The sequence below is a fragment of the Myodes glareolus genome, chromosome 21 (genome assembly GCF_982192425.1).
Source record: "Myodes glareolus chromosome 21, mMyoGla1.1, whole genome shotgun sequence".
Lineage (NCBI taxonomy): Eukaryota > Metazoa > Chordata > Mammalia > Rodentia > Cricetidae > Myodes > Myodes glareolus.
In genome coordinates, this window is record NC_142046.1 from 19,256,175 (window position 1) to 19,283,887 (window position 27,713).

At 55.6% G+C, this 27,713-nt stretch overlaps 2 protein-coding genes and 1 long non-coding RNA gene across 8 annotated transcripts; 2 read left to right on the plus strand and 1 right to left on the minus strand.

Moving 5' to 3' along the window:
• The first annotated feature begins 343 nt into the window (after positions 1-343).
• On the plus strand, positions 344-2,289 carry LOC146890508 (uncharacterized). The gene is made up of 2 exons (XR_014998765.2): positions 344-471; positions 665-2,289. It is a non-coding gene; the product is annotated as an uncharacterized LOC146890508 (long non-coding RNA).
• A 2,068-nt stretch (positions 2,290-4,357) lies between these two features.
• Agpat2 (1-acylglycerol-3-phosphate O-acyltransferase 2) lies at positions 4,358-15,903 on the plus strand. The gene is made up of 6 exons (XM_087899839.1): positions 4,358-4,599; positions 11,688-11,821; positions 12,560-12,735; positions 12,850-12,945; positions 14,189-14,261; positions 15,072-15,903. Exons 1-6 carry the CDS (start codon positions 4,418-4,420, stop codon positions 15,242-15,244), a joined length of 834 nt encoding a protein of 277 aa, XP_087755965.1. The 5' UTR covers positions 4,358-4,417; the 3' UTR covers positions 15,245-15,903.
• A 256-nt stretch (positions 15,904-16,159) lies between these two features.
• Egfl7 (EGF like domain multiple 7) lies at positions 16,160-27,678 on the minus strand. 6 transcript variants are annotated; one of them, XM_048452749.3, is made up of 10 exons: positions 27,467-27,678; positions 23,039-23,129; positions 19,685-19,803; positions 19,343-19,468; positions 18,348-18,466; positions 18,073-18,168; positions 17,745-17,909; positions 17,120-17,184; positions 16,525-16,687; positions 16,160-16,410 (listed from the first exon to the last, which is right to left on the minus strand). In XM_048452749.3, exons 3-10 carry the CDS (start codon positions 19,762-19,764, stop codon positions 16,388-16,390), a joined length of 837 nt encoding a protein of 278 aa, XP_048308706.3. In that variant the 5' UTR covers positions 19,765-19,803; positions 23,039-23,129; positions 27,467-27,678; the 3' UTR covers positions 16,160-16,387. The 6 variants fall into 6 exon arrangements, with proteins under 6 accessions (XP_048308706.3, XP_048308705.3, XP_085537628.2 ...); XM_048452748.3 differs by lacking the exon at positions 27,467-27,678 and adding an exon at positions 24,582-24,766; XM_085681502.2 differs by lacking the exon at positions 27,467-27,678 and adding an exon at positions 24,642-24,761.
• Between the last annotated feature and the right edge of the window lie 35 nt (positions 27,679-27,713).

A 27,713-nucleotide genomic window follows, 5' to 3' on the forward strand; every position in this document is an offset into this window, starting at 1 on the left:
TGGCTCTTTGGGCCCACCCCCTTTCTCCAATCCCTCAGCATCCTTCACACTGGGTGTAGCTCTGCTCTACCCCCATGACCAGTACTGATTGCCAACCTGACAGAATCTAAAACCACTGAGGGGAGAAGCCTCTAGGCTTCTGTGAGGGCTTATCTAGATTAAGTTAAATGAGGTGGGAAGACCCACCCGGCAGGCTTGACTCCAACCTGAGTAAAAAAGAGAGGAGAGGAGAGGAGAGGAGAGAGAGAGAGAGAGAGAGAGAGAGAGAGAGGAGCATCAATACTCTTTGTGCTTCCAGTCGCCTGCCGGAGGAGCAGTGTGACCAGCTGCCTGAAGCCCCTGATGCCGCTGTAAATCAAATAAACCCTCCCCTCCTTAAATTACTTCTTTTCAGGTACCATGGCCACAGCGTTGGGAAAAGTAGCACATTCCAAGCCTGGAGACCCAGAACTTGGGACAGTACTTCCCGAGGTATGATCTCCCAGATGTGGACATATCCCTAGGCCTGAGGGAACCCGGCCCTGAAGCTCCCTTGCTCTCTCTGTTCCCGTGGGAATTCGTGGATACCCCTTTCCCTGCCCAGACAGGAACCCCCTATACCTCCCCGCTTCATTCATTTTTAAGCACCAGCCCATGAAACATTCACAGGCTGCTTTATTTACAGGTGGCAGGGAAGGCATCAGTGTTCCTACGACACATCCACCAAGGGGCCCCGAGCTCTCCAAGAGAACCCAAAGGAGAGAGGCTGCAGTCAATTCCTCTGCAGAGCTCTGGGCTCTGCCGTCTCTCCTCCTCGGATCTCTGTTCCTCCACCTCCTCTTTCTCTTTCCCTCCCCCTCTTCTCCTTCTCCCATGCCCTTTCTCCTCCTTCCTCTCCTCCTTCCTCTCCTTCTCTCCCTTTTCCCCCTCCTTTTCCCCATCCTCCTCCTCCCCCTTTCTTTGCTTTCCTTCTCCTTCTCCTCTTCTTCCTTCTTCTTCTTTATCCTCCAGCTTCCTCTACTTCTGAGTTCCCCATAAGAAGCAAAATCCCCCGGAGTCTCCCACCAGAGAGAACTGGACTCAAAGAGGGCATTCCTACTCTGCTTCCAATCCCACCCAAGGCTACAACTGTCTTGTCTCTTCTCTCTCCTGGGCAAGGTCATGAGGGCCCCCTGCATGTACCTGCACCCCCACCTGATGCTTCAGAAGCACAGGGCAACATGTTTTCTTTCAACCCCCTAGTTGAGGCTAGCGTCTCCATTTTACACAGGAGGAAACTGCATGTGTGTATAAACAAGTAGCCTGGAGCTGGCAGGCAGGTCAACAGGACTTCAAAGTGGGTACCCCACCCTGCCCTTCCTGCCTGGTATGCCACAGTCAGGAGTCACCCAGCCTTTTACCTCAGCTTCCAGGAAGTAAGGAGCTCTGCCTGCGTATGGCCCTTTCCTCCCCCTGCTCCCCAAGAGAGACATAAAGACCTCCGTGGTCCTGAGAAGGACACTGTCAGGAAACGAGGGGTTGGGCTAAGCTTTTGGTTGTCTGTCTACTCTCTGGACAAGCATACCTCCCACCCAGAGTCCAGGCTTGCTTGCCACAGTGTCCTCTTGTCACAGTGGCTCCCCTTCTGGGCCCCGAGCTCTAGGAAGGAAGGCAGCTCAGCCCTGACAATGCCACTTGGTGTCATGTGTTGGCTGGCTGCCTCCCAGCAAATGCCCAGGAGGGCTCTCAGCTGTCATCAGGCTGGGACACAGAGTTGCCTGGCACAGACTGCTTGACACACCCCCAGCACCTCCAGGGTAGTGGGGGCCACCTTCCCTACCCAACCCAACCGGGGGTTCCTGTCTATTCTTCTCTTGGGTAGACAGAGTAGAACCTCCAAGAACGCCCCCCCCCCCAACCCCCAGTGGCTGAGAAGCACTTGTTTTAGACTTCATTCCCAAAAGCAAAGTGTTTCGACAGCCTTTGAATGTGACTCTGTTGAAAGCTTTCTTGCAACAACCCTTCCCCTTGCATAGGAGAAAAGCTGGAAAGCGGCTTTCAACATTTAGTGGGCTAACCGGGGGAAGAGACTGGAGAGAAGTCAGAAGACTGCGTCTCTGAGGGGCAAACTGCCTTGCCTCTGGGGACGCCAGCCTCAGCCTCAGCCAAAGCCTCCACCTCAAGCTGCCACTCTTTCCCCTGGAGCCAGAAGAGCAGGGCAAACCCCAAACGCTGGGAGGTCTGTGGAGCCAGACTCCTCCCTCATCACTCCCTGACTGGTGACTTACCTCCGGGTCTCAGTTACACATCAGTAAATGGGGCCATACCTTAGCTCTTGTGAGTTTTGCTGAGAATCGTTGCACGTGCTAGGGCATAACAGCACAGAGGGATGGAGAAAGAAAAAAAAAAAAAAAAAAACACGAGGTGGAATAAAGGGCCAGGAAGAACGGAAGGGCCACATTAAGGTGTGGAGGACTATCTGGGGGGCTAAGGGAAGGACCAGGAGCTTCAGAAGGACAGCTGGGAACATAGTAAGATCTTGCCTCAAAACAATAAATCATGATCAGGGTTGAGGCTATAGCTTAATCAATAACATGTTGCCTGGCATGCATGAATGTTCGAAGCCCCAGGTGGGACCCCCTGTATGGTGGCAAATGTCCTTGAGAGGTGGAAGCAGGAGATTTAGAAATTCCAGGTCATCCTCAGCGAGGTAGGGCCTTTGAAGCCTGCCTGGTCTACCTTGCCCCAGAAACAAACTGGGCTGGAGAGATGGCTCAGTGGTTAGGAGCACTTGCTGCTTTTATTGTGGACCCAGTTTTAGTTCCCAGCATGCTTGTCTTCTGACTTCCTCAGGTACCAAGCATGCAGACGATATATACATACATACATACACACCAGACGCTCATACTCATACATCTTTAAAAACTTAAAACACATAACTACGATAGATCAATAAATAAAAAGACACATTGGTGGGTTAGAATTAAAAGAGCAAGAAGGAAGCAGCCCCCTACCCTTCCCGAGCTGTGAGGACTGGATGCCCTTGGGGATCTCAGGACTCAGCCCTCCAGGCTGGGATCCTAGCAGCAGCTCATCAGCTCCCCAGAGGTCTCTCTGAGCATCTCCAGGTCTTTTCCCCAAGAAGCTGAGAATCCTGGGCTTGCCCTCCCAGCAGCCTCACGAGCCCAGGAGCCCCATCTCAGGCCTGGATCCGGGGTAGTATCGAGTGGAGAATGACAAGCTCAGCTGCCCCGGCTGATGGAATGATAGCCAAGGGCTGGATTGGAGCACAGCAAGGGGAGATTACTCTGATAGGTTTAGGCACAAAATGCCCACAGGTGTGATGAAGAGGGCACTGTGCTCATCTCTTTTTTGAAAAATGGAGACCACCACTAGGGGGAAACTTACACGGTGGTTCCTTAGCCACCCTTCAAGCTGGCACAGCTTTGAAAGCGCAGCAGAGTTCCGTGGGTGGATGTCACAACTATCATCTCCGTATCTGAGAAAAACCAGGGGCCAGAGATGCCCTCAGACTGCCTGGGCACGGGTGAGCCCATGGGCACATCGCAATCTGCAGCTGTCCTGAGCCTCACTCCCAGGGGCAGGCTGACCTCTCCAGGAAGAAAGCTAGATGCACTTTGTCACTGTTGTCTGCTTGAAGAATGTTTGGGAAGGGTGTGTATGCCTGGCCTGCAACCCCAAGGCAGATCTCTTACTATAAGGACTGAGAGGAGAGAGACAAGTGTCCCAGTGAGCACCATCCACAAGAGGCCCTGCTAGGCTACTGGTTCTGCTGATCTGGCCCAGAACCAGAAGGTCCCCAGTGACACACTGCCCCAGCTCCAGCTCCAAAACTCTCATTAATCCCGCCTCCCCCAGCTTGTTGCATCATGGGCTTCAGTCTCCCTGCTCAAGGCGACCTAAAGGGCCAAGGCTGCCAGCCAGGTGACCCAGCCAGGTCACCATTGGTCACTCAGTAGCCGTTCAATAGTCCTTTGTGTAGTGACAAGATTGGCATAATGGGCACGTCTTAGAGCCGGCAGCACGCCCTTGGGGAGCTGCGGTTCTGGGCGGCGGTGCAGGGGCGTGGGAGGCAGCGCCGGAGCCCAGGCCACCCGGCTGCTCAGAGATGGGAGCCGCCGGACGAGTGAGGGAAACTCAATGACCGGACACAAGGGGCAGGGTGGCAGGGTGGCGGGGCGGGGCGGAGAGGGCAACACCCGGCGGGTAGCAGGAGGCGGGGTCCGCGCCTGGGACGCGGCGGGGCGGAGTGGGGCGCGGTGCCCCCCGGCAGGGCCAGTACCGGAGGGGCGGGGCGGGGACGGGACGGGGCGGGGCGGCCGCACCTAACTCCTGCTGCGAGCCCGGCCCGCCCTCCACCCTCTGGGCTCCTCAAAAGGGACACAGGCGGCCAGCGGGCGGCGGACGGCGGCGCCGTCGGGGCTGGGGTGCGGCCACCATGGATCTGTGGCCGTGGCTGACGGCGGCGCTGCTGCTGCTGCTACTACTTGTGCAGCTGAGCCGCACCGCCAGGTTCTACGTCAAGATCGGCCTCTACTGCGTGCTCTGCCTGTCCTTCTCCGCCGTGGCCTCGATCGTCTGCCTGCTGCGCCACGGCGGCCGCACCGTGGATAACATGAGGCAAGAGGGCCGGACGCCGGGATGGGCGCGCGCTTCCGCTTCCCTAACTTCTGTGCTCCTCGCGTTCTTTCCTTCCTGCCCCGCCCGCCCCGCTGTCCTCACGATCCCTAGCCTCCGACGCCGCGGCTTCCCGTCCCGGGTCCCCAGGAACGCGCGTCACAATGCGCCCGTGCTTGGCATGGCAGAGGGGCTCAGCCCTCCGGCGACCCCTGCGCGCAACGTGTGGTGGTGGGTGGCGCGCGCGCCGCTAGCTTTGGGAGAGGGAGGGGGCCGAGCGAAGGTGGGACAGGCCCAATCCCGCTTCACCAGCATGGAAACCCAGACCTGGTGCCGGGCTTCCGGTCCATTCTCCCACCTCTCCGCAGGTGAGAAGACACCTGCGCCCAGGTGCAGCCACAGGTTCCCCTTGTCCTTGTCCTAACTTCTGGCGGCTGGGGGGGGGGGGGCGGAGGTGAGCTGCCTTTGGGCCAGGGTTGCTAGCGAAGAAGGAAGAAGGGACAGACTGTGACCAAATCCTCCTCTGGTCATCTCCCAGAGAAGGATAGCTTAGTAGATAGGCAGAGGGTACATATAAGGGGATCAAGCTGAGTTAGTTAACCTGCCAATAGGGGCTGCCTGAGAGAAACGGCCTCCGGTCCTTTCTCCCTGCCCACACTCCTAGGAGACTGTTGCTACATTTCACTCTGCCCCGTTTGGACTGTTGAGCTGGTGGGTTTTGCAATGTCCTGGCCTTGGCCTTGGCTGGGTGTTTCGGACTTGTGGCCCCTGACGCCCCACCTCCCCTGCGGTGGTTATAGGGACTATTTTCTGACACTGTGCTGTACCTGGCCTAGCTAGTCTTTGGCGTTATGACGCTGTTCTGACCAGTCATGTTCTGTGAGTTCCGGTCCTCATTTTTTCAGGGGTTTGGAGTGATCTATCACCTCCATCCAGTGTCCCAGGGAGCAGGCTGCAGGAACGGGCAGGGAGCCCCTTACATTTCCTGTTGCTTGGCCTGAGATTAAAGCGGGGCGGCGGGAGCGGGGGTGCTGTAAAGGGGTGCTGTAAGTGAGCGGAAGGTCTCCCCCCCGGGGCACTTGAGAACAGCCGGGACCTGGTGGGCTTGGGGAGCACCAGGTATGTGTTTATCTGGAGGAGCTGCTGCTCTCGCTGAACCAGATCACAGAAAGCCATGTTTGATCCTAAGGCCAGCAGGTCCTGAGCCTGTAACATCAGGTTGCAGCTGTGGGGTTGATCTAAGCCTTTTTTTTTTTTCATCAGCCTCTGACTTGAAAGATCTGCAGTTGGTCCCTCCTCGTGCTCTTGTGTGGCCTGCCCTGGTGGTCTACCATGGTTGCCCAGGAGTCAAATCCAGGCAGCCTTTCTGAGGTGGTGACTGAATGTGGCAGGCTGATCAAACCAGAATGGAGTGTCTTGTGCCTCCCCAGCCCCTAGCCCTCTGCCAGATTCCTCTGGGGTTCTGTGGACCTTCCAGCATACTCTCCCAGTTGGTACCCTAGGGCCCTGGGACATTGGCTGGGTAACAGCAGATGTTCTGCCCTTGCTGGCAGGAAGGGAAGACCAGAGGACAGGGTGGATAGCCTGCTCCCCACTTCCCTACCCTGTCTCAGGGTTCCGGTCTTAAATCCTCATAATGGCAATGAGTTGAGGTAGAAACAGTGGGTACCTGTGAGCATGCCATCTTCCAGGTGTGACCACAGAGAGGGGTGAGTGCCAGGGAAAGGGACTGGGTGTCTAGGAGGTAGAGGCTCCCATCCCCATCTCGGGCCTCCCTGGCCGGGGTCAGTCAACTTTGGGCTGCAGGTGTTGGTCTGCCTGGGCAACAGATGAGACTGAGGTTGGGAAAAGCCACTTGAGAGTAAGGCTGAGTAGTAAGCAAGCTAGCAGGAAGGGAAGTGAGGGCCCAAGCTTCCCCAGCCAGGACAAGGAGCACTGGGAGTCAAACCCCAGAAGGCAATTCTATAATAAATTCTGTTATCATCCCTCAGTGCCAGCTCAGCTGTGATGTTGCTGCCCCCATGGCTGGACACAGTCACACTAAGGCAGTGGTTTTCAATCTTCCTAATGCTGCGACCCTGTAGTATATAGTTGCTCATGTTGTGGTGACCCCAAGTATAAAATTATTTCATGGCTACTTCATAATTGCAATTTTGCTACTGTTATGAAGCAACTATTAAAAATAGTTGATATGCAACCCTTGAGAAAGGGTGTTTCAAACCCCACACACACACACACACATACACTTAACCGTTGTGTTAAGGGCTGTGGGTACAATCTGAGGGCATTATAGGGCTGTATGCCAGATCCCAAGTTCCTGGAGGGGCATCCCACTCTGCACCTGGATTTTAGAGGAAGCCTTTTGTCATTTGTCTAGAGTTCTGAGATGCAAGGAACAGAGCATTAGGAACACAGAAGCTACATCTGACGTCAGACATGGCTTAGGGACTGAGACCAAGGAAGGGCTGTGCACGCACGTGAAGCCCTTTGCTGTGTGTAGACCAGAGTGGGAGACAGGAGGCAGAGACCTTGATTATACCATTTGATGTGTGTGTGTGTGTGTGTGTGTGTGTGTGTGTGTGTGTGTATAGAATTTTGCTCGGCTGCAAAGTTGGGTCACCTAAACAAGAACAATTTACACACACACACACACACACACACACACACACACACACAGCCCTAGTAAAACAAGGGCAAGCAAGCCTCTCTTCCCAGTCCTGGATAGCCACCCAGAACTGCAGTGATGCAGCCTGTGGCTGCATTGTGTCCTGTTGGGGGTAAGGATGGGCATGGGGACGATGGATATCTAGGACCTGCAGGAACTGGTCTTGCTTTTTAGGCAGAACTCTTAAATTTGAGCACTGACTACCCTAGTGACCGCAATAAATGTGGCGCCTTCTCTACTGCCTAGCTCCAGCATAGGACATAAGAGCCAGCATCGTTTTGGCAAGTCTTGGCCATTTGGAGGCAAACAGCAGCGTAGTAGGATTCTATAGAACATTGTCAACAGGAAGGGTCCCTTCCTCCCCTGAAGCAATGGTGGCACCTTGTCTTTTTGAGGACATTGAAGCCCAGCTCTGGCTGCCTGTGGGTAATAGGTCAGTTCCCACTCCTGCTTTCTCTGCACTCTCTCCTCTTGATTCCTAGCTCCTACTGCCTTCATTCTCTTGGGTGTTTGCCCGGGTTAGACGTCCTACCCTAGCCCCAAGCTCCTGTCCCCATCTTGTACTTCATTTCTGTGACATTTGCCAGAAAACTGCTCTGCCAAGTGTCCTTACCCGGATCTTCCAACCGTGGTTCCCCACATGCCCATTCCCAGCAATGCAGGCCTGGCTGGCCCATGAAGCTCCCATCTAACCGTCTAGCGAGTCCCCACCCATCATACTCAAGGACCAGAAGTGAGGGCAAGGGTCAGGACAGCTGGGCCCTAACCTTGAACTGCTTCCCAGCCTGCCTGGGGGAGGGGCCCAAGGAGGTCAGAGGGCTCCTGTCTTGGAATTACTCTGCCCTTGTCCAGTCACCAAATCACTGTTGACAAAGGTCCACAGTATGGAGTGACAACATCAGTCAGCTCCGTGGAAGGTGGCTCCTTGCGTCCTTCCCCTTACACAGGTGGTGATGTAAACTCAGGGAAGTACGGTCACAAATGGAATGCGGTGAGCCAGGCTCTGAATTACAGACTGAGTTGTCTAAGGAGACACTGCCTGACATCCGGGATGCCATGCTTCCAAGGCAACAGCCTGGGCACTCACTCTGCCCCCAGGCACTTGGGCTTCCAATGGCTTTGACTCTGCCCTTGCTGAGAGGCAGCAGGGCTCATTGAAGGACCTTGCATCTCATCCTAGGTACAGGGCTTGGGGATTGTAGCTCCTTTAGGGGAAAGGAGAAGGGTGGTTCTAGTCTAGACTAGGCTGGCAACTCAGTTTGTCCTGCTGGGAATGACACATCCCTTCAGGGGAGCCACTCTATAGCTGAGTGGGGCCTAGCCAGCAAAGCAAGCAGACAGGACAGAGAGAGCCTCAGGATGGACTTCTGGAACTCAACAAATCCAATTGGTATGTGGGCAGCCATGGCCCTGCCCCAGAGTGCCCTCTGACCGTACACCTCACCTGGCTGGAAGCAGTGTTAAGAGGTGGACTTGGGTCCACTTGGCTTCTTCATTCCTGGGGATAGGTCACTAACCTTGCTGACCTGAGTTTGTTGTGCAGCCTTTGTAGAGTGGGTGTATGGGCCTGCCCAGTGCCTGTGTCCTAGCAGAGCAGGATGATGGGCCTGAAGTCCTAGGTGTGGTACTTGATGGTGTCTCTCCCCTGTTAGAATAAGAGTTCCAGCCTAAACTTCTAATGTCCACCAGCTACACTGTCTCTATAGAACTTAGCTGGCCCCTTCATCTGGGAAAAACTCGTTTATTTGTTAACTGATAGATGGATAGAACCCAGGGCCTTATGCAGTCTGGTCCAGTTTTCTGCCACTGAGCCATGCTCCCAGCCCATAATGATAAATGCCATGTCTGTTTTGTCTCCAAAACTGGAGAGGGCTGTTGAGGGATGTAACTCAGTGGTAGCATGCTTGCTTAGTATTGCAGGAAGCCTTGCACCCCTCCCCGCCCCGCCACCACCCAGTATGAAAGAGAGAGAGAGACAGACAGACAGAGGTCCATGTGTGTGCCACTACCAGAGGGCACAGTCTGGAGGTGACTGGAGACTTCCCTTGCTGCACAGGGGTCTGTAGTGACAACTGCAGGCTGCCTGGCTGTCCCTTACCTAAGGTACTCACGGGGAAGATAGTGCAGCAGGTAGAGCACTTGCCAAGCATGTGTGAAGTCACCAATGCATAAAGCCGTGTGTGGTCTGCATTCCTGTAAGTCCAGTATTGTAGCTGTAGAGGCCAGAGGAGCAAGAGTTCAAGGCCATCCTTGGCTACTTAGGAAGCCTAGGCTACGTGAGACCCTAGCTCAAAAAAAAAATTAATCTTTTTTTTTTTTAAAGAGTAAAAGAGGCTGGACGATGGTAGCACACACCTTTAATCCCAGCACTTGGGAGGCAGAGGCAGGAGGAGCTCAGTGAGTTCAAGAGTTCAAGGCCAGCCTGGTCTACAGAGTGAGTTCCAGGACAGCCAGGACTGTTATACAGAGAAACCCTGTCTCAAAAAGGGCCAGGAGGAGGGGTAAAGAAAACTTGGAAATAAAGTTTAGATTTTGGATGATTTGAGGTTTGGGAGAATTTATTCATTTCTGACGAGGTATCTTGGACTTGAACCGTGTGTGTGTGTGTGTGTGTGTGTGTGTGTGTGTGTGTGTGTGTGTGATGTGCCCTGTACATGCCCAGAGGTAAGTTCCTAGCACATCTGTATGGCGCCTGCCTTTGACTGTGGTCCCTCACGTGAGCTCAGGTGTGGGACTTTCCACTTGTGACACACTGTCTGGAAAGTTTGAAACTTCGAAGCCTTTCAGATGCAGCTTTAGGGATGCTCAGCTTTCATCTTGCGTCTGGGGTGTGGCTGGCTGCCAGAGGCTTTGGGTTCCACCCCCAGCACACACACCTTCTCCAAGAAATCATGTGTTCTTTTCAGAAAGTCAATTTTAATACTGTTGCACGTCCTCTGCCTTGTGGTGTTGGTGTTCCCAGATTCCCTGATTCACATCCTGATTATCCCCACACCTCTGTGGCAGTGCCTTAGGGAGACTTCCTAAGAACCTGGCTAGCCACCAACCCGCCCTCCAGATACATCTGGCTATAGCCCAGAGAGCAATCGCCTGTTAGCCTTCCTAGTGTGCATCTGAGTAAAGGGCCAGGATCCTTCCTGCTTCTCTGTGCCTTTGATGGCTGGAGAGACTGGAGGGTGCTCCTGCGTTGACACATTTCCTTCTCTAAGTCGCCCTCCCTGTCCCTTTGAAGCCTCCCAGGGATCCCAGCCACTGTGACGTACAATGAGGAAATGGGTGAGGAGCCCTGACCACTCTCTCAGGAGGGTCTATAACCAGCCTACCTGCCCCTGCAGTAGTTGGGAGGGTCTGGCCTGGAAACAAGATGGGCTGAGCCGGCTGAGACCGGGAGGAGGCGTTCCAGGTTTCCAGGCCTAGGGTCATGACTCGCATCATCTGGATTAGCATTTTTGCCTTCCTAAGACTCAGTTTCCCCATCGGTGAGAGTTGCTCTCCCCACTGCTAGGTTCTTGATGAGGATAAGCCTTGCAGGCTTGTTTGAGGTCCCAGAGTCAGTCGCTCTGGGGGGACATAGACAGCGGGAGGTGATGGGGACATCGTATTAGTTTGGAAAGAGAAAGTTCCGCGGACAGGCTGTGGCGGTAGCAGTCTAACACCTTAACATCCTAAGCTGTGTGCATGAAGGCGGTTAAAATGGAAATTTTTACCGCACGCATCTTTTACTTTACTTATTTATTTATTTACTTATTTTTGGTTTTTTTCAAGACAAAGTTTCTCTGTGTAGCTTTGGGGCCTGTCCTGGAACTCGCTTTCTTCTCCAGGCTGGCCTCCAACTGACAGATATCCGCCTGCCTCCACCTCCTGAGCGCTGAGATTAAAGGTGTGCGCTGCCACCACTACCTGGCCCCATACTTTTTTAAAAACTAAGAGTAAAGAACCAGCTTCGAATTGGTTGAACTGTCTAGAGATAGCTCTATAACCTGTAAGGGACCCCTTCCCTCAGGACTGCTGGGGACCCGGCAGGCACTCAGCAGACTGTAAGGGACCCCTTCCCTCAGGACTGTTGGGGACCCGGCAGGTACTCAGCAGACTGTAAGGACCTCTTCCCTCAGGACTGCTGGGGACCCAGTGATGGCATCTACTAATGTACATGTAGAATGGACTGTGCTGGGGTCTGTATGTTGGCACCTCTGATCCCCCTGTTCTAGTAGGCAAAGCAGGAGACAGGCCACCCTGTAATCAGTGCCTGTAGGTCTCTCTTGAATGAAAGAGCACCCTTTGGGGATAGGCAGCAGGGCTAATTGACCCCCAGGACTCTGTCTGCCCAAGTCTCCTGTCCTGTGCTCCCTGCTGTACCCTCTCCCCAGCTTGCCCCTCTAGGACCCCTCCCTTGGCTCATTCTGATTACTGGTATCTCTGCCCACAGCATCATCAGCTGGTTCGTGCGGTCCTTCAAGTACATGTATGGCCTTCGCTTTGAGGTCAGAGGCCAGAAGAAACTGGAGGTGGATGGTCCCTGTGTCATCATTTCTAATCACCAGAGTATCCTCGACATGATGGGTAGGCTGTCATCAAGGCTTGGCCACAGAGATGGTGGCCTTTTTCATCACAGGTCCCGGGGTGGGCTGGGTGGTCCTCTTGCCGGAGCTGATTTGCAGAAGAAGACCTATGCATCTCTCTAACCACAGGCTTCACTCAAGCTGGGCTGTAGAAGCAGCAGGCTGTGCCAGACACGGGGCACAGGACTGCATTAGAGACAGGGGCTTGACAGGTGGGCCCCCAGCCCCTCCTTCCCAGGGAGTACCAAACTGGGCTCTGAAACTGTTCTCTTGTTCCCCGTACCCCGCCCCCTTTGTCTGTGTCTCTCTTCTTATCTTTTTTTTTCCCCCATTCTCGGCCTCTGTATCCCCTTCTCTCTCTCTTGTGTCTCATTTCCCCTTTTCTCCATCTCTTTCTCTGTCTCTCAATCTCCATTTCTGCCTCTCCACTGCTGACTTATTTTCTCTCCTCTCTGGGTCTTTCTCCATCCCTGGGTCTTTCTATCTCTCTCTCTCTCTCTCTCTCTCTCTCTCTCTCTCTCTCTCTCTTTCTCTCTCTCTCTCTCTCTTTCTCCCTCTCTCTCTCCCTCTCGTTTCTGCTTCCTTGGTCTCCCCTGCCTGCTTCCGTCTCTCACTATGTTTCTCTCTCTCTCCTACGTTTCCCATCCTCTCTCACTGTTCCCACGTCTCTGTCTCCATGTGTTGTCTCTCTTCCGTTTCTGTCTCTCGCTGTTTCTCTCTCCCCCTTCCTTCCATGTAGGCCTCATGGAGATACTCCCTAAGCGCTGTGTACAGATCGCCAAGCGTGAGCTGCTGTTCACAGGACCCGTGGGCCTCATCATGTACCTCGGGGGCGTCTACTTCATCAACCGCCAGCGCGCCAGAACCGCCATGAGCCTGATGGCCGACCTGGGTGACCTCATGGTCAAGGACAATGTGAGTATAGGCACAGCACGGCAAGGTGGGCTTCGGGGGAGGGCAGCCCAGCTCTCTGGGGTGGCTAAGCAGGGTGAGGGGCAGCCTAAGCAGCTTTCTCCTTTCTGCTGGCAGCTCAAAGTGTGGATCTACCCAGAGGGTACACGCAACGACAATGGGGACCTGCTGCCCTTTAAAAAGGGTGCCTTCTATTTGGCCATCCAGGCCCAGGTAGGCCAAGCCGTGCCCTTCTGGGGTAGGGGGTCGGGATATGGGTCAGGATGGTTTAAGGTTAAAGATGATATCCCAGACAGACTGGGGACTGCTGGCCTTCAGGGATCTCCTCCACCATATTGGGAAAGGGCCTCTCCACCAGCTCAGCCCCTAGCACCTGAGCAGGTTGGTGACCCTTGACAGCTCCGAGAGTTTGAACAGCAGCCTCCCCACACCCTAGCTAGCCAGGTGGGGGGTCTTCTTCATTTGGGATTTCATGAAAAGTAGGGGTGGGGCCAGTGAGTAGGCAGTTTGCTCAGCATAATAAGGCAGACTGTGCCTAGAAATTCCCCTGATGCCCCAGGCCCTGGCTTGATCACGATGAGGCTTGAGGGGCAGGCACAGGCTAGTGGCAAACCCAGTCCTGAGCAGCACAAGTGAGCTCTGTCCTGGACCCTGGACTTCCCTTGCCCCTCAGCCTGGGGTGGGAGAAGACAGTGGGTATCAGGAGTGTCGCTGAGCTGAGCGCCTGCCAAGGATCAGCGGGTCCTTGCTGTGGGAAAGCCACCACTGGGGAACAGAGACAGGGATCTTTATCCTGCTTTATCGTTTGCTGCCCGGCAAACCTCAGCCCCCTCTGCCCCTGTAGCAGGCAGCCTCCTGGGCCCCTAGGCCCAACCCCATACAAGATGGCATGTACCCTTTCCCTGAAGTCCCCAAGGGGTTGGGAAGCCCAGGCTGGATCCGTAGACTGCACTGTGACCTCTGATCTTGGGAAAAGAGAGAGAGACTGGGGGCTATGGTAGGGGCAGGAGAATCCAGAGATATCGTGTCCTGCCCCTCCCCCAGGGCCTGTCTAGGGTGCAGCCTACCTACCTTCCTGCTCTGGCACCCAGGGTTAATGATTACCCCAGTGCCATCTGTCATCATTGGAGTTGACCCTTGGGCCTTCCAGAAATACCAACAGGCTCCAACCCCCTCCCCTAGTTTCCTGGGAATGAGAGACAGAGTGGGAGGGGAGGGGAGGATCAACATCACGCACCTCCGCAGTGCTAAATGGAATCCCACCCTTCCACTTCTAGGATCTTTTATGTCCCAGCGTAAGGGGGGGGGGGGTGAGGGGGACTGACAACCTTAGCCCCGAGAGCTTCCGACACAGGGGGAGTCTGTGAAACACCAGGCCACCTGGATGGAGGGGGCAGCCACAAGGACGCCTAGCCGCAGCCGAGTGATGTCCCTCAGCACGTGTCCCTCTCCACAGGTGCCCATCATCCCTGTCGTGTACTCCTCCTTTTCTTCCTTCTACAACGTCAAGACGAAACTCTTCACCTCAGGTGAGCCCGCCAGAGCCGCACAGGGGCTCACCAGTCTGTCGTGGTCTCTCTTTTTATTTATTTTGAGACGGGTTCATGTGCCCCCGGTTGGCCTGCAACTCCTGATGTGGCAGAGGATGACTAATTTAGCAGACAGAGTCCTGGACCCCTAGTAGTGGAGTTCCCACGTCTGGGTGGTGAATGAATGAATGAATGAATGAATATCGGCCCAGCATTGCATCATCGCATTGCTCTAAGTGGGTTTTTCAATTTTTGCGACTGAAAAACAGGTTCCAAGCATAATTGAGTTCCTGAGATAACTGTGGGTCCAGGCTGTGCAACACAAATAGGGACCTGTAGTGACCTCTGCTGGTGAGGGATGGGAATTGTAAGCCGTCTGGGCTCCCCTATGCTCACATACACAGCCTCTGGCTCTTCCTTTAGGTCACTGGCTTCTCTGACTGTACCCTGACCCTGCATGTGGGTTATATGACCCTGCCTTGGGAGTCAGAGCAGGGTCAGAGGTCTCCAGCCTCTGAGCCCCTGCTGCTCAGCACCATGGAGGACTAGAGGAGCAAGTGTGACAAGGGACACTCAGGGGTTACTGAGTGCCCTTTCAGGGGCAGAGATGTCCTGAGTCACTGGCAGTGGCTACAGGGCAGGGTGGAGTTCCTGAAACATTTCCATGTTGCCTTGATTACAAGCATATGTGCCCTGCCCAGGAGCTGAGGATGCTGAGAAGAGAGGGTGGGCAGTAGGAGGCCAGGCGACGAGGGTGGGTGGCAGGAAGTGGGGTCTCTATGTCCCTGACATCTGCTGCTTCCTCCCCAGGAACAATCAGGGTACAAGTGTTGGATGCTGTTCCTACCAGTGGCCTTACAGAAGCCGATGTCACCACGCTTGTGGACACTTGCTACCAGTCCATGAGGGACACCTTTCTACAGATTTCCCAGATGCCACAGAACTCTGCCATTAAGGAGGCTGGGGTTGTGCCAGCCCAGTAGCCCAGGCCACAGGGGCAGGAGAGCTGGGGGAAGGCAGGTGGGAAGCAGAGGCTTGGAGGATGGACAGAAGACCCTTTCCTCCCACCTACCAAACATCTTGTCATGCTCCCCTGCTGGCCTGGCTCTCATTGGGGCCTGGAAACAGGAAACCCTTTCTGTCACAGGCCTTAGACCCAGGACCCTATGTAACTTCCCACTTCATGCCTGTGTCTCCTGAATGTGGCCATTCGGCAGGTGGGCTGACCCGCAAGACCACAAGGTAGCCAGCAGTGGGCAACACGGAGCAGGATCAACACTCAGGAACTGGGTCATGGCCTGCATCAGGCCATCAGGAAGAGGAGGAACTTGGTCTCCCAGTCTCAAGAAAACCTGGGTCCCACAGCACCAGAGGGCAGAGCCTGCCATCCTCACTGTCCAGTCTCAGTCACACGTCACTGGTGTACTCAGTTCTTTTTTTTTTTTTTTTGTATAAATGAACTCTGAGAAGTGCCTTGAGACCAGGGGTCTCTTTCAGAGGATGGGCAAGTGCCCCCCACCCGACCTCCATCCAGGGATACAGAATAAGGGGGTTATATAACCACCCACAAGTCCTTCTCTGGGGCCGCAGTGTGTAAGGTCCCTGCTCCCCACAAATGGCCTGGAAGAGATGAGTTGTGATCGGCCACTGGTGCTTTTCTCAGGGGAGGTGTGGGGTTCACAGAACTGAAGGGTGGGCAGGCCGTGGGCCTGATGGCATGACCTGCCTTTTAGCCTCAGGCTGTGTGTGGAACCAGCAAGTCACCAAGGGAAAACTGGGGCCCCAGTACCTTCCTGCTGAAGCTCCTTTTCACAGACAGGCAGTTCGCTTTACCTGAAGCCTCCAGGGCAGGAGGAGTACAGGGCACGCCCAGTCCCAATTCACCCACCAACAGCAGCTTAAGTCCCAACTTTATTATGACAAAGATGGGGACAATCCTGACCTCACCTCTGGACAGGGTGCTCTCGTACCTTTTCTGGAAAGACCCCACTCCCCATGCACCTGTCCTAGGAACCTCCTGAGAAAGAGGGCCTTTTGCTCACAGGCACCACCAAATAGCACCTGAAGTCTGACTGGAAGGGGACGTAGCGGCGGCAGCTCAGTCCAGCCTGGGAGGTGAGATACCATCACAGATCTTTTTTGCAAGAACCTAGAGCAGGAAAGGAAGGAGGGTGCAAATTTGCAAATCTGCCCACCCCCAGCGGTAGTTCCATCCACCCCATGGGTTCCCTGGGATCTCTGGGCGGGGAGGTGTGGCACTCACAGGACCCCAGCTGCTCCTCCAAGAAGGAGACCTGCTCACTCAGTGAATCAATGCGGTCCAGCTGCTGGAAGGAGTGGGTCAGCAGGCTGCCAGGGTCTTGCAGCCCATGCTCTGTGGCCCGAGAGGCCAGGCTGTGCAGTGGGGCCAGCACCAACTGCAGTTTCTGTAAAGGAAGTTGCAAAAAGCCAGGTGACCCCTCTTAACCTCTATTCCATGAGAATGTAAGCTGCTACTAAGCTGTAGCAGCAGGGGCCCTGTAATAGAGGGAGCCCAAAGGCTAAGCAGACACAGGTGTACAACATACCCACAACCTAGCTAAAAGGTCCTGGGACCCCAGAGATAAGCTTGGAGGGTCATGGGGCCTGTGGCTTGATGAGACTTGCAAGACAGCAAGTATAACCGGCTAAGTGGGCTCTGAACCTCAGTTCCTTCCAGGCTGGCGAATCCCACACAGTGCTGCCTAGCGTGGTAAGAAAGCCAGAACCCCTACAGCCCTTCCCCCGTAGAACCTCCAACCACCCCATGGTTTGGAACCACAGCCCCAGAGACTATGGGGTCTGGACAACAGCGAGAGCCACTCCCAACAAAGCCTCACCTGCTCCAGGACATCAACCCGGGACCGCAGCCTGTGCACCTCCTCCCTCACCATGCTGTCCACTCCTGGGGGGCAGATCCGGGTGCTGATCAGGGGAGTTTCCTGCCCCTGCCCCCAATGAGCTCTTTAGCTTTAGGAAGACCTATGTCTGCTGCCACGGCTGTGGGAGCAGAGCCTGGGGATGCGAGGTCTCTGGGCGCTGAGGTCTTGGGTCTCACATGCCAATGGTGGTCCTTACCCAGGTCCGCCGCGCTCCTGGTGCTGGGCTGCTGACAACGCATTATTACTCACGGTACGAGTTTGAAGTGTCACAGCGCGTACCAAAAGTAATAATGTGCCGTCACCAGCAAAGACGGGGTCTCCAGGCTCTCTTTCATGCAACTGGCTGAGAGGAGGCTCCAGGTGTGCCTTATCTCCCCTACAGTACCTTCTAGAAACCTCTTCGGAGGGAAGTGGCCCCTTCCACCCAGACAAGGAACCTCCTTCCTGCCTCACAGCATAGTGCTGACCTCCATGCAGGGCTAGCTGCCCTCTGTGTCCCCCACGCTCAGCTCAACCACAGAACGGCGCTCAAAACCTAATAACCACCCGAGTCTGTCGCAGCAGGGTGGAAAAGCAAGATTACCTGTTGTGGGGTTTGGGGCCACCAGAGAGGGCCCCTCCTTGGGCAGGCAATGCATTCCATCTGCAGATGGGCTTTGCCCCTCCCAGCACTGGCACCAGTAACTGCCCACGGTATTGACACAACGCTGGGGACAACTGGCCTCTCCGGTACTGCATTCATCCACATCTGTGGGAAATGAAGGTGTCGATCTAGTGTCTTCAGAAGGCAAGGGCCTGGCCACAGACCCCTGTTAAGACCCACCTATCAGCGGAAACCCACGCCAGACAGCAGTAACCTAGGATCCACAAGGCACTAAGAAGACCTCTCCTTCAAGACGAGTGGGGCTTACCTATCTGGCAAGTATCTCCCTGCCATCCCACAGGGCAGCGGCAGTGGCCTGGGCGGATGCAACTCCCTCCATTCCCACATGGAGGCTGGCATATGGCTGTGGGTAGAAGAGGCCAGTCTGTCACCAGCTCTGGAGGGTCTCCAGAGCCTATGGCAGCAAGGGAAGGGTTACCCTACAGCAAGAATGCACTGCTTGTGGGGGCAGAAGGCAGCAGGGCTTCTGCTGGGCAGTTGGAAGCGGGGTCTCACACATCAGACACTGCACACTGCCCTCACCTGCTCCACAAGCCCCAGGGAGCCCGCTGGTCCTCTTCCAACCGGGGCAGCAGGCATAGCGAGGCCTGGCGGGAGTCGGCCCAGGGCTGCGGCGGCGATAGGCAGTCCGGTAGACGGTTCTGTGGTGAACAGATGTGGTTCAGAGGGGCCCAACATGGGTGGTCCAGGCCAGGCCTTCTTTAGGTACAATGAACCCTGTCCCCCTCATCTTTGGGGGATATCTAGCCAGCATCACTCCCAGGGTCTCAGAGGTTCCCTTTCCAAGGCCCAGCTCGCTTGGCACAGACAGGGTCAGCATACACCTGTGTGTGCCACTCGATCCACCAAGCTTCTGATGACAGACATACAGGCCCAGGAAGTAGCACAGGGCTGGCCCCTGCAGTAGCCACTTCAGAGCTGGCTAGAACCTGGCTTGCTTTGCTTCCTGGGCTCTGGGCCCCTGGTGCTAAAGTTGCTCTCTGACTCCAGCACTCCCGTAATTTTGGAGGTCCAGAAGTCTCTGAAATCTCGCCATCTTGAGCCAGAGGCGGAGCTCATGCACCTAGGCCTTCCTTGGGTGCTCCTCCTCAGGGAGGAGGCTGAGTTGCCCACATCAGAACAAGGACCTGCCCTCTTGGCTGTGTCCTGTGCTGCTCAGGTTGTTCTGTTAGCCTGATGGGACATCGGATTGCCCACATGGACAGTGACCCTGTGAATAAGGACTTCTAGCTAGCAATGCTGGGAAGGAAAGCGTAAACTCTGAAAGTAGAGTACAGATGTGATGAGAAGCCCCTATACATGTGGGGGATGCCCTTTGAGGCGGCATCCTCTCAGAGGACAATGCTGGGCATCCTTGGGTACCAGCCTCCAAAGCTGAGAGGCCACCTTGATCGCTGATGTCAAGAATGCCTTACTGCTTTGGCCTCAGCTCCCCGGCTCAGGGTGAGGCAGGCTCTTGGGCTCCAAGGACTGATTGCTCCTGTGTGGCGATAGGGGGATGGGCAATGGGCACTCACCGGTAAGTGCTGCAAGCTCGGTGCCCATCACAAGTGGTGAGGAAAGGCTGATAGACACGTTGCACAAAGGACTCCAAGACAGGCAAGACAGGGCCTCCGGGAACTCCCACGGCACACACTCTGCGGCTATAGGGGATGGGGTCAGGAGGGGGACCAGAGCTAGGACGCTCCAAGCCCAGGTACATGGAAACATGAGGCATGGGGGCTTCCCAATGTTGCTGTGACCAGGATCTTCAGCTGGAGCCCACAGGGAGTTATCTCCAAGGATTGGGGCCCACCTTGGGCAGGGTTGAGGGGCTCTGGACATGACTCCAGCACCCCAAGACCCAAGCCCTTGCTCACCTGGGCCTGTAGACATGCTCAGTACCACCTGCTGCCAACACTAGACACCATGCCACAAGCAGCTGTTGGGAGCCCCACATGGTCTGCGTCTCTAAGCGGAGTAGCCTTCTTTTGGCGGCCTAAGGAAAAAGGTTGGGTCCTGTCAATCCCCTATGGTACTCTCATCCCAGGCTTCCAGCAGAGTCTGTACCCACTTACTGGGTGCTGAAGCCACCATTACTCCAGGGGACAGCATCCAAAGGCAATGCCAGCTCTCTCCTGCCTCTGGCCCATCTCTACCAGTCAAGTTGGCCCCTCACCAAACACGGAGAACTAGGCCTGCTGACCAGGACTCTTAGGGCAGGAGGAACCTGAATCCTGCTAGGATTAGGTGCAAAACCCAGAAGCCAGGTTCTGGGTGGGGCCTTGGCAACTAAGCCAGTCCTCCCCTACCTAGACCTCAAGTTGGACTGAGGGTTTTTCCTGTATCTTCCACCATCTGTGGAAGAGACTTCCAATCCCTTGTGGTCCTTTTGGACTTAGGGTTTTTTTTGTGAAATGCTCAGCAAGCCCCCAAGGCAGTCTGGATTTCATAATATCTACTACCTGTAGGTGTGCATGTTCTGGCCAGCGAGGGGGTTAACAGCTTGCAGGGGATAGCACTCTTGGATAGAGTATGCGTATAAACACCTCCCAGCTGCCAGGGCAGTGGCTCTATTGTGCTCACATCTGGGGCATAATGGGATCCCCCCCCCCCCCAGCATGTCTTCAGAGCTCATCTCCAGCCTTCTTCCGGCTGTGTGTTAGGGAGCAGGAAGGCTGGTGAGGAATGCAAGAAACCCCAAGCCCAGATTTAATGGTCTGTGACAATGCCAAAGGGACTGAGTCAGCCCTGTGCAAAGGGGGAGGGGCAGCTGTCCCACTGTCCAGAACAGAGTCAAGAGTGTGGGAGGCTGGCAGGGCTCAGCTCAAGGTGCTTCCTAAAGGGGCAGCTCCCCCCTCCCCAGGCCCAGCACGGCCCTAGAGACCCCCTACCCCAAAGGAATGGGCCAGGAGACAGGTGGGAAGGCGCCTGAGGTAATCCCTTTCTATGAGCACCCCTCGGATATCTGAGGCCCCTCTGTCCCCATCAGTGATGGTATTAAATGATTACTGAGCTCTGGTCGCTAGCTCAGCCCCTCTTCATGGGGAGAGCAAGCCCCTGCCTACTTCTCAGGGCTACTCCGAGTCCACTCGGTCCTACACCACAGTCATAGGCAGGAAAGTGATAGGGAGCCTGCTTTCTGTACCCCCTATCCGTTGAAGGAGGGCAGAGAGCTTCCAGATGAGTCATGGAGACTTAACGTGGGGGCAAGAAGACTATAGGGAAATATCGTGGCAGGTGTGTGTCCTGCAGTCTATCTGAACCAGCTTGGGAAAATTAACCCTGAAGGGAGAGCACCCTCAGGGGGCAGGCATTATCATGCCAAGCAAATATGGGATGGCCCTGGGGAATGGTGCCTAGAAAGAGATATAAGCCAGTATATGACATGGGCGAGAGGGGGTCAGACGTTTCCAATCCCTGTGTGCCTAGCCCCTGGGGCCCGGAGGGTTCCTCTCCAGATGTTATTGCCCCCACAAATCTTAGTCCACAGCACCTTCCTAGGATAGGCTGTCTAGAAAGAGAACTGTGTTTTAAAACAAGAGAAGCAATTTTGAAAAGTCATGTTTTGCCCAAGGCCAGAAGAGGTCAGCACAACACTGGGCCGGCAGCTCATTTCCTTTGGTGTTCAGCCACTATGTGCCCCCTGCCATGAATCAGGCACAGGCTGTGGTGTGGCCTTCAAGTTGACAAGTAATCATGAACCCTCAAGTATCACCATGGACTCTAGCAGCCATCTTCCCTCTCCACCTACCGCTCAGCAGCCCCCAATGGCGGAGATTAACCAGAAGAGGGACTTGGACACCGTAGGAAGAGGGGACAAGTGTCTGGACATCAGCACCCACGGATTGGTGTGGAGAGACCAGAGAGACTCGATGGGGGCGTCCTCTCCACGGCCTTGCCCCTGCCCCTTTCCAGGCTCCTTGGCGGTAGGGGCAGAGTGTGACAACCCCCTAGGACGACCCCTGAGCTAAACTGTGGGGGTACTGCAACCATGGTGGAGGTCGCATGGCCAGGATGGGTAAGGGGGAAAGGCGCTTCGGCAGCCAGCAGGGGTCGCCATTTCTCAAGGCCCCTGGGCTCATTTTTCTGGAGGCTGCAGGACCCGGGCTGGGGCGTGGGGTCCGTGCGCGGCCCAGCCGCAGCTCCGGCGCGCTCACCTCTCGGGTCCCAGCGATCGCTCGGCGTCGCCTGGGTGACCTACCCCGAGCTTGGCACCCGACAGTCCCGGTCACCCCAGGTCCGCCTGGGCTGCCTCCGTACCCCTGCCCCCAGCGCCCCGATCCCCCGGCTCCCTCCGCACTCACCGCGCGGTCCGGGGCGCGCACGCGCCGCCGCAGCCGCCGCGCTGTTGGGGGCCCCCAGTCCCGCCCAGCCCCGCCCTCGGCCCCGCCCCACCTGCTGCCTTAGCGGGAGCCCTACCCCCTCCCCATGGGCTCCCAGTTCCGTTAGTCCCCATTTAGCAGATGGGAAAACTGAGTCTCAGCAGCAGAGGATCCCAAGAGCTTTGTAGCGAGTAAACCAGACCCTAGTGGTCTAAATACAATCCAGCCTCTGAGTGCTGTCACTCGAGCCCCCTTTGTGCATCCTGACTGTCCCCAGCCCTGCAGCAGGATCGAGTGGCTTCTGGGGACATAGGACTAAATAGGTCCTAGGAGTCAGGAAGTCGTGAATGTCTCCCACAAGGACTTGGCTAACTCTCCTGACTGATGCTCCTGGGTGGTATTAAAAAAACTACAGCTGACCAGGCAACTAGATGCCAGACAAGAGGTGAAGTCAGACTAGTCCTGCAGCCCTGCAAAGGGTGGGCATCATGACACACCCAGCCCCAGTACTAGTCTGAGATCACTGGGCAGAGCCCAGATGAGAACCACAAGCCTCCTTGGCAGCCATGGGCCTTTACGTGGGGAGACCTGCCAGGGATCTCTCTTGACACCCCTTGTCACTGCCTTATTCAAGATAGTCAGAACCAGCCCTGATGCTCCTCCTATAAGCTGACAGAGGCCCTCCCTCTGCCCCCCAGACTTCTGAATTGGTCATTTTTCCTCTTTCCCAGTCTCCATTTCTGAATTCCTTCTGCAATTCTATTACCTTTGGGATTATCCTAGCTCTGAAGGTGCATAAACCTAGTCAGTTTTTCCAACCCCAGCCATGTCTGGGTTAACATATTTTTCTGGACATGCTCCCTGCAAAGCAGGGCTCCTGACTGCTGTCCAGAAGAGCGGGGGACTCACCTGTGGTCCGGCCTCCAGTCATCCCCTGGGCACCGGTGGCAGCTGTTCTTATGAGCAGATGGAACAGCCAGCGTCTTGCCACTTCTGGAGGCTGTGGGTCGGAAATGGAGAACAAATTGGGGCCTTGCTTACTCTCGTGTCCAGGGCCTGGGAAGAAGCTTGGAGTCCAAGCTTCCGTATAGCTATGTTTCGACCTGCAAACCCTTCTGTTTACCCATCATGTCCCAGGTTAATCTGGCCTGGTTCGCAGAAGCAGCCCCTGACCACAGAAAGCATGGGCTTGATCTACCGAGCTCCCCACCATCGGTCAAATGTGACCCTGCTGAGTAGAACGGGTGACCCCTTCCCCTCAAGAAGCCGAGTGCAGTGTGCAGACTATACACTAACAGGAAAGGCCCGGCAGCTCAGAGTTCTGGTCTGGCCCGCCTTGGTTGGTGCACAGGAGCCGAAGGGAGGGATTTCTGAACAAGGTCTCGCCTCTGTTCATTGGCTACCACCCTGCTCTAGAACTCCTCCTGTCAAATGGGACTATTGTTCTAAATGGGGTTCCTGGGTCTCCTGCCCCCCAAACCCATACAGACATTTATCCCTCAGTCTCAGCAGTAAACACCTGCACCTGATGCCAAGGCGGGGAGAACCCTGCGCAGCTTTTGCCCTCGCCCCATTTTGGTTCCTGGAGCTGTCGTCATCTGAACCTTTGGCCAGCGGGTCTCTCTCCACTGTCTGTTGGCAGAGGGCAACTTAGGTAGCTCTTAGTGGTCTTCTCTGCCTGAATTTACCTAGGCGGAGACCTAACCATCTTCTAGTCTGAAAAAGGTGTGCTTCCCAGAGATGCCCCTGACTGGAGGGAAGGTCCAAGAAGCCCCTCTATGGTTTGGGGGGCCCTAGGCAGAGGGAGCACAAGAGGCTTCACCAGGAGCCAAGATGGACCGATAAGATCACCCAGGTGACCCCAACTGCACCTCATAAAGCTGTCCCTAAGCCTGAAGCCCAAAAGAGATGGGCTCATCCTCGCCCCATTCTGTGCCCCTTGATGTGCATAGCTCATCCTGGTTACAACGTGGCTTTTGGGTTCCCACTCTAGAGACTAATTTCCTGGCCAGCATCCCCATTCCCCAAGAGTGCAAGCTTAAGAGATCACAGCCCTGTCTTAGCTGAGTAGAGGACATAAGCCTTGACCAGAGGGTCCTACGGGGCTGAGCTCTGACGCCTAGCCAGGGGATCCTCTCAAGAGAAAGAGTGGGGCCAGGAGGCAGGTGGGTGGGGTGCCAAGCTGCTCTCAACTTATTCTTGCATGGGTTGGTTTCATGCTGCTGGGCATCCAGGGCTGAGGTGTGGAGTCCTGGCTGAGCCACCCAGAACAAGTGCTGGGCTGACAGGCCGTAAGGTCTCCTCAGCTAGATGGGAACGGCTAACAGTGAGGAGAGCATACCTCACAGTTGAGCGGACCCAGCTGATGGGTACTACAGCCATCTCATTTGGGTCCTGGGACACTCAAGACCCACACCACCCACTTTCTACCCTGCAGGGCCATCCTGCATACCTGATGCCGCCCAGGCCTGGCCTTGGCCATCTCTGCTGCCTCCATGAGTCAGTCACGCACCCTGCCCTTCAAGGGAGCGTCTGCTGCCCAAGACCCCTCTTAAGGTCTGCCTTCCTTGTCCTGTCAGCTTCAGCCTTCCTCGTGGCCCGCACAGCAGCCTGCTGGTGCCCAGAGGCTCCTCCCGAGCAAGGAAGGGTGGCTTTTTATGCTCCATCCCGTGTAAATCGGGATTGGGATGGGCCCTTCCCGCCGGACTTCCTGTGTGTGTTCTCTGCTGATAACAGGGATCCGTCAGCGAACAAACAGGAGGCCAAGGGGCTGAGGGGGGCATTAAGGGAGGGGGACTGACCAAACTGTGGAGGAGGGGGTTGTTGTTCCCCTGGGACTCCAGGGTCTAGCCCTGAAGCAGCCAGAGACCCAGCCTGTGTTCAGGGACAACCTGGCTAGTGAAGGTGTGAAACAGAAAATGTGACCAGGTCCTTCCCATTACACAGAGGTAGCAGGACCATAAGACTCCATGGTCCTTTGGGACACAGGAGCTTGGTTGCTCCCTAAATGGATGTGACACCGAGTAGGTACCTGAAAGGGGAAGCCTGCCCCCACTGGAGCGTGACCAGGACACATGCTGGGGGTGTACAGTTGGATGGGAATTGGAAGTAGGCCAGGCAGATGGTCTGAGAAGAGCTTGTTCTGTGGCTCCCAAGGCCCAGGACTGGGTCAAACACCGGCTCAGACTCAGCTCAGACTCTCCTAGGTCCCAGGCTTTCTTTCCAGGAGAGCTGCCCAGGCTGACAGTGAGCCAGCCCCCTGTCTCCAGAGGTGTGCAGGCAGATGTAGCTGAAAGCCTCCAGGCCCAGTTGACACGGGGGCTCTGGGATGACTATCCCTACGACCTGGGGAGCAAAGGGTGCTCTTAGCCTCTCCTCCCCTCCCTTAGCCCCAGCAGGCTGTGAGAGGGAGAGAGGTCGTTTGGTGGCAAAAGTGAGGCTCCGTCATTCCCTAGGGTCCCGGTTCCCAGTGTGACACTCAGCAGTGGAAGACTCGCGTCAGGCACAGAGGCCCTGTGGAAGTGGATGGGAGGAATGCGGTGCCAAGGGCTGGGCAGCTGCCAAGAACAAGCCCAGATCTTGGTAACTGAGGGCACCCAGAGTGAAACTTTTTCACCCCTGACGGTCCCTAATGGTACCAGCCTGCCCGATGATGTCAGGGCATCTTTTCTCTGTGTTAACACTCTCCCACCCCACCCAGCGGACACCTTGGGCTAGGATGGAGGTAGGGAAAGCCTGGGGGCTTCCTGGTGGAGTGTTGGGTTGGAGATGCTGCCCCCACCCTGCACCATCAGCACCCTCCCTCTAACCCGGCCAGGGGAGGAGACTGCTGAAGGACTCAGCCTGTGGGCAGGGAACAGAGCTCCAGTCAATTAGGATGATACACTTCTCCCAGAGCTCAGTTTCCCCATTTGTCCCAAAGGGACAGGAGAGGTGTTGGTCAACAACAGAGTCATGATGGTTAAAGGGGCTCATGGCATCCAAATGTTGCTGGTCTGAATGTCTAGAGATAGATTTTAGAAAGTGTTCTTGTCTTAAATTCAGACCTGCAAAATGAAGACCCCGTTCCCACCTCCTCCTCCAAGCACACACACTGGTCCCACCCTCAGCCCTCCACTGCCTTGCTCTTCTTGGACTCTCCGTTCACCCAAGGGCTCATACTGTCCACAAGGGCCAGAGTATCCCTCTCTCACGTCACCTGGGCCTGCCCCTCTGTATCCCAGCTTGTGTGCTGAGCCATCTGCCTTTCCCTCGTCCACAAAAGGATCAGTGAACATTGGACTGGTTAGGTCCAGATGCTTTGTGTACTGAAAGGGAAACTGAGGCTCATAGAGGAAAGAGACTTGGCCAGGTGAGCACTGAAGTGGACCAGAGATGAAACAGGTTAGCTCAGGAGCAGCCCCCTCCTTCCCTCCTTCCCTCCTTCCCTCCTTCCCTCGTCATCAGACTTGGCTGGGCCAGCAGTGGCTGAGGTTGCAGAGTTGTGATCCACCCTCCTACTGGTGCTCAGTGCTTAGGGAAACTGCCGAACTTACAGGTGTGGAGACAGGCTCCAAACCAGTCCCGTGGGTCTGCCTGTGGAGACCTGTGAAGGACCGCAAGCCAGTGGGGGTGGTCTTGCTAGTCTGTTGTCTGTGTGTCCGCCTTCCTCTCCTGACTACTCTGCCTTCCCCTATCTCAAACTGGTCAAGACGGATGACCAAGAAAAGAGATCCTTGGTTCAGAGTCCCAGTGTGCCAGCTTTGCCCCCACACTGTCACCTGAATCCCAGCATGGGTGATGACTCACAGACATCCCTCAATCCCAGGGACAGATCGAGAGGGCAGGCTGGAGTCTCACCTGGACACTGGGCACGGCAGGGACAGAAAAAGGAGTGGATACAAGGAGAGGAGTAAGAGTAGATTGACAGGCCCCTGGAGCTGCAGAAGGAGCTCTCTAGGGAGATCAGGGACTCCCCTCTTCACCCCGGAGTGCCTACTGCTTCAGGCCTCTCTTTTCACGGTGAAGCTTGTTTATAGTCACACAGGCTGGAAGGAGCCAGAAGCACCTCCTACTCAGGTCTGCCATCACCCACTGCCACTAGGGCACCCACACCCACACACCCGTCTCCCACAGCTCCTGCAGACTGGAGACCAGATGGGCACAGCCCATATCTGGGCCTAAAGCCCTGGGCCAGGAGCCCAACCCTGTTTAAAGCGTCACTGAAGGCAGGAACTGCTATAGTCAGGAAACTACTCCCCCACACTGTGCCTCAGTTTCCCCGCGTATCTCAACTACCTCCTAGCCTACCTGTTCATGCTCTGAGGTTGATGGTTACCAGGACCATGGTTGCCTTACCTTCCCACAGGCCAGGTAGGGTGCAGGGACAGGGACTGAACAGAGGCTTTCTGGTCTCCCAGGACTCTCCTTGGACTCCTCACCGCTGAATGTCTGGCCCCAGGAGAGGGAGGACCTAGGTCTCGGCAGAGGCCTGCATGGGCATCTTGGAGAGTACAAGACCGAGGGGCAGCAGGAACAGACGTATGAGCCAGCTGCACCTCAGGAAGGAAAGACCAGCATACTGCACAGAAGAGAAATGGGGCTT

Coding starts and splice junctions, on each gene's coding strand:
- Agpat2 (XM_087899839.1), top strand. CDS start 4,418: ATGGATCTGTGGCCGTGGCTGACGGCGGCGCTGCTGCTGCTGCTACTA. Junction 4,600..11,687: donor CGCACCGTGGATAACATGAG/GCAAGAGGGCCG, acceptor CTCTGCCCACAG/CATCATCAGCTGGTTCGTGC. Junction 12,946..14,188: donor ATTTGGCCATCCAGGCCCAG/GTAGGCCAAGCC, acceptor CCCTCTCCACAG/GTGCCCATCATCCCTGTCGT.
- Egfl7 (XM_048452749.3), bottom strand. CDS start 19,764: ATGTGGGGCTCCCAACAGCTGCTTGTGGCATGGTGTCTAGTGTTGGCA. Junction 17,910..18,072: donor GGGAGATACTTGCCAGATAG/GTAAGCCCCACT, acceptor CATTTCCCACAG/ATGTGGATGAATGCAGTACC. Junction 17,185..17,744: donor GGCCCCAAACCCCACAACAG/GTAATCTTGCTT, acceptor TCTGCCCCCCAG/GAGTGGACAGCATGGTGAGG.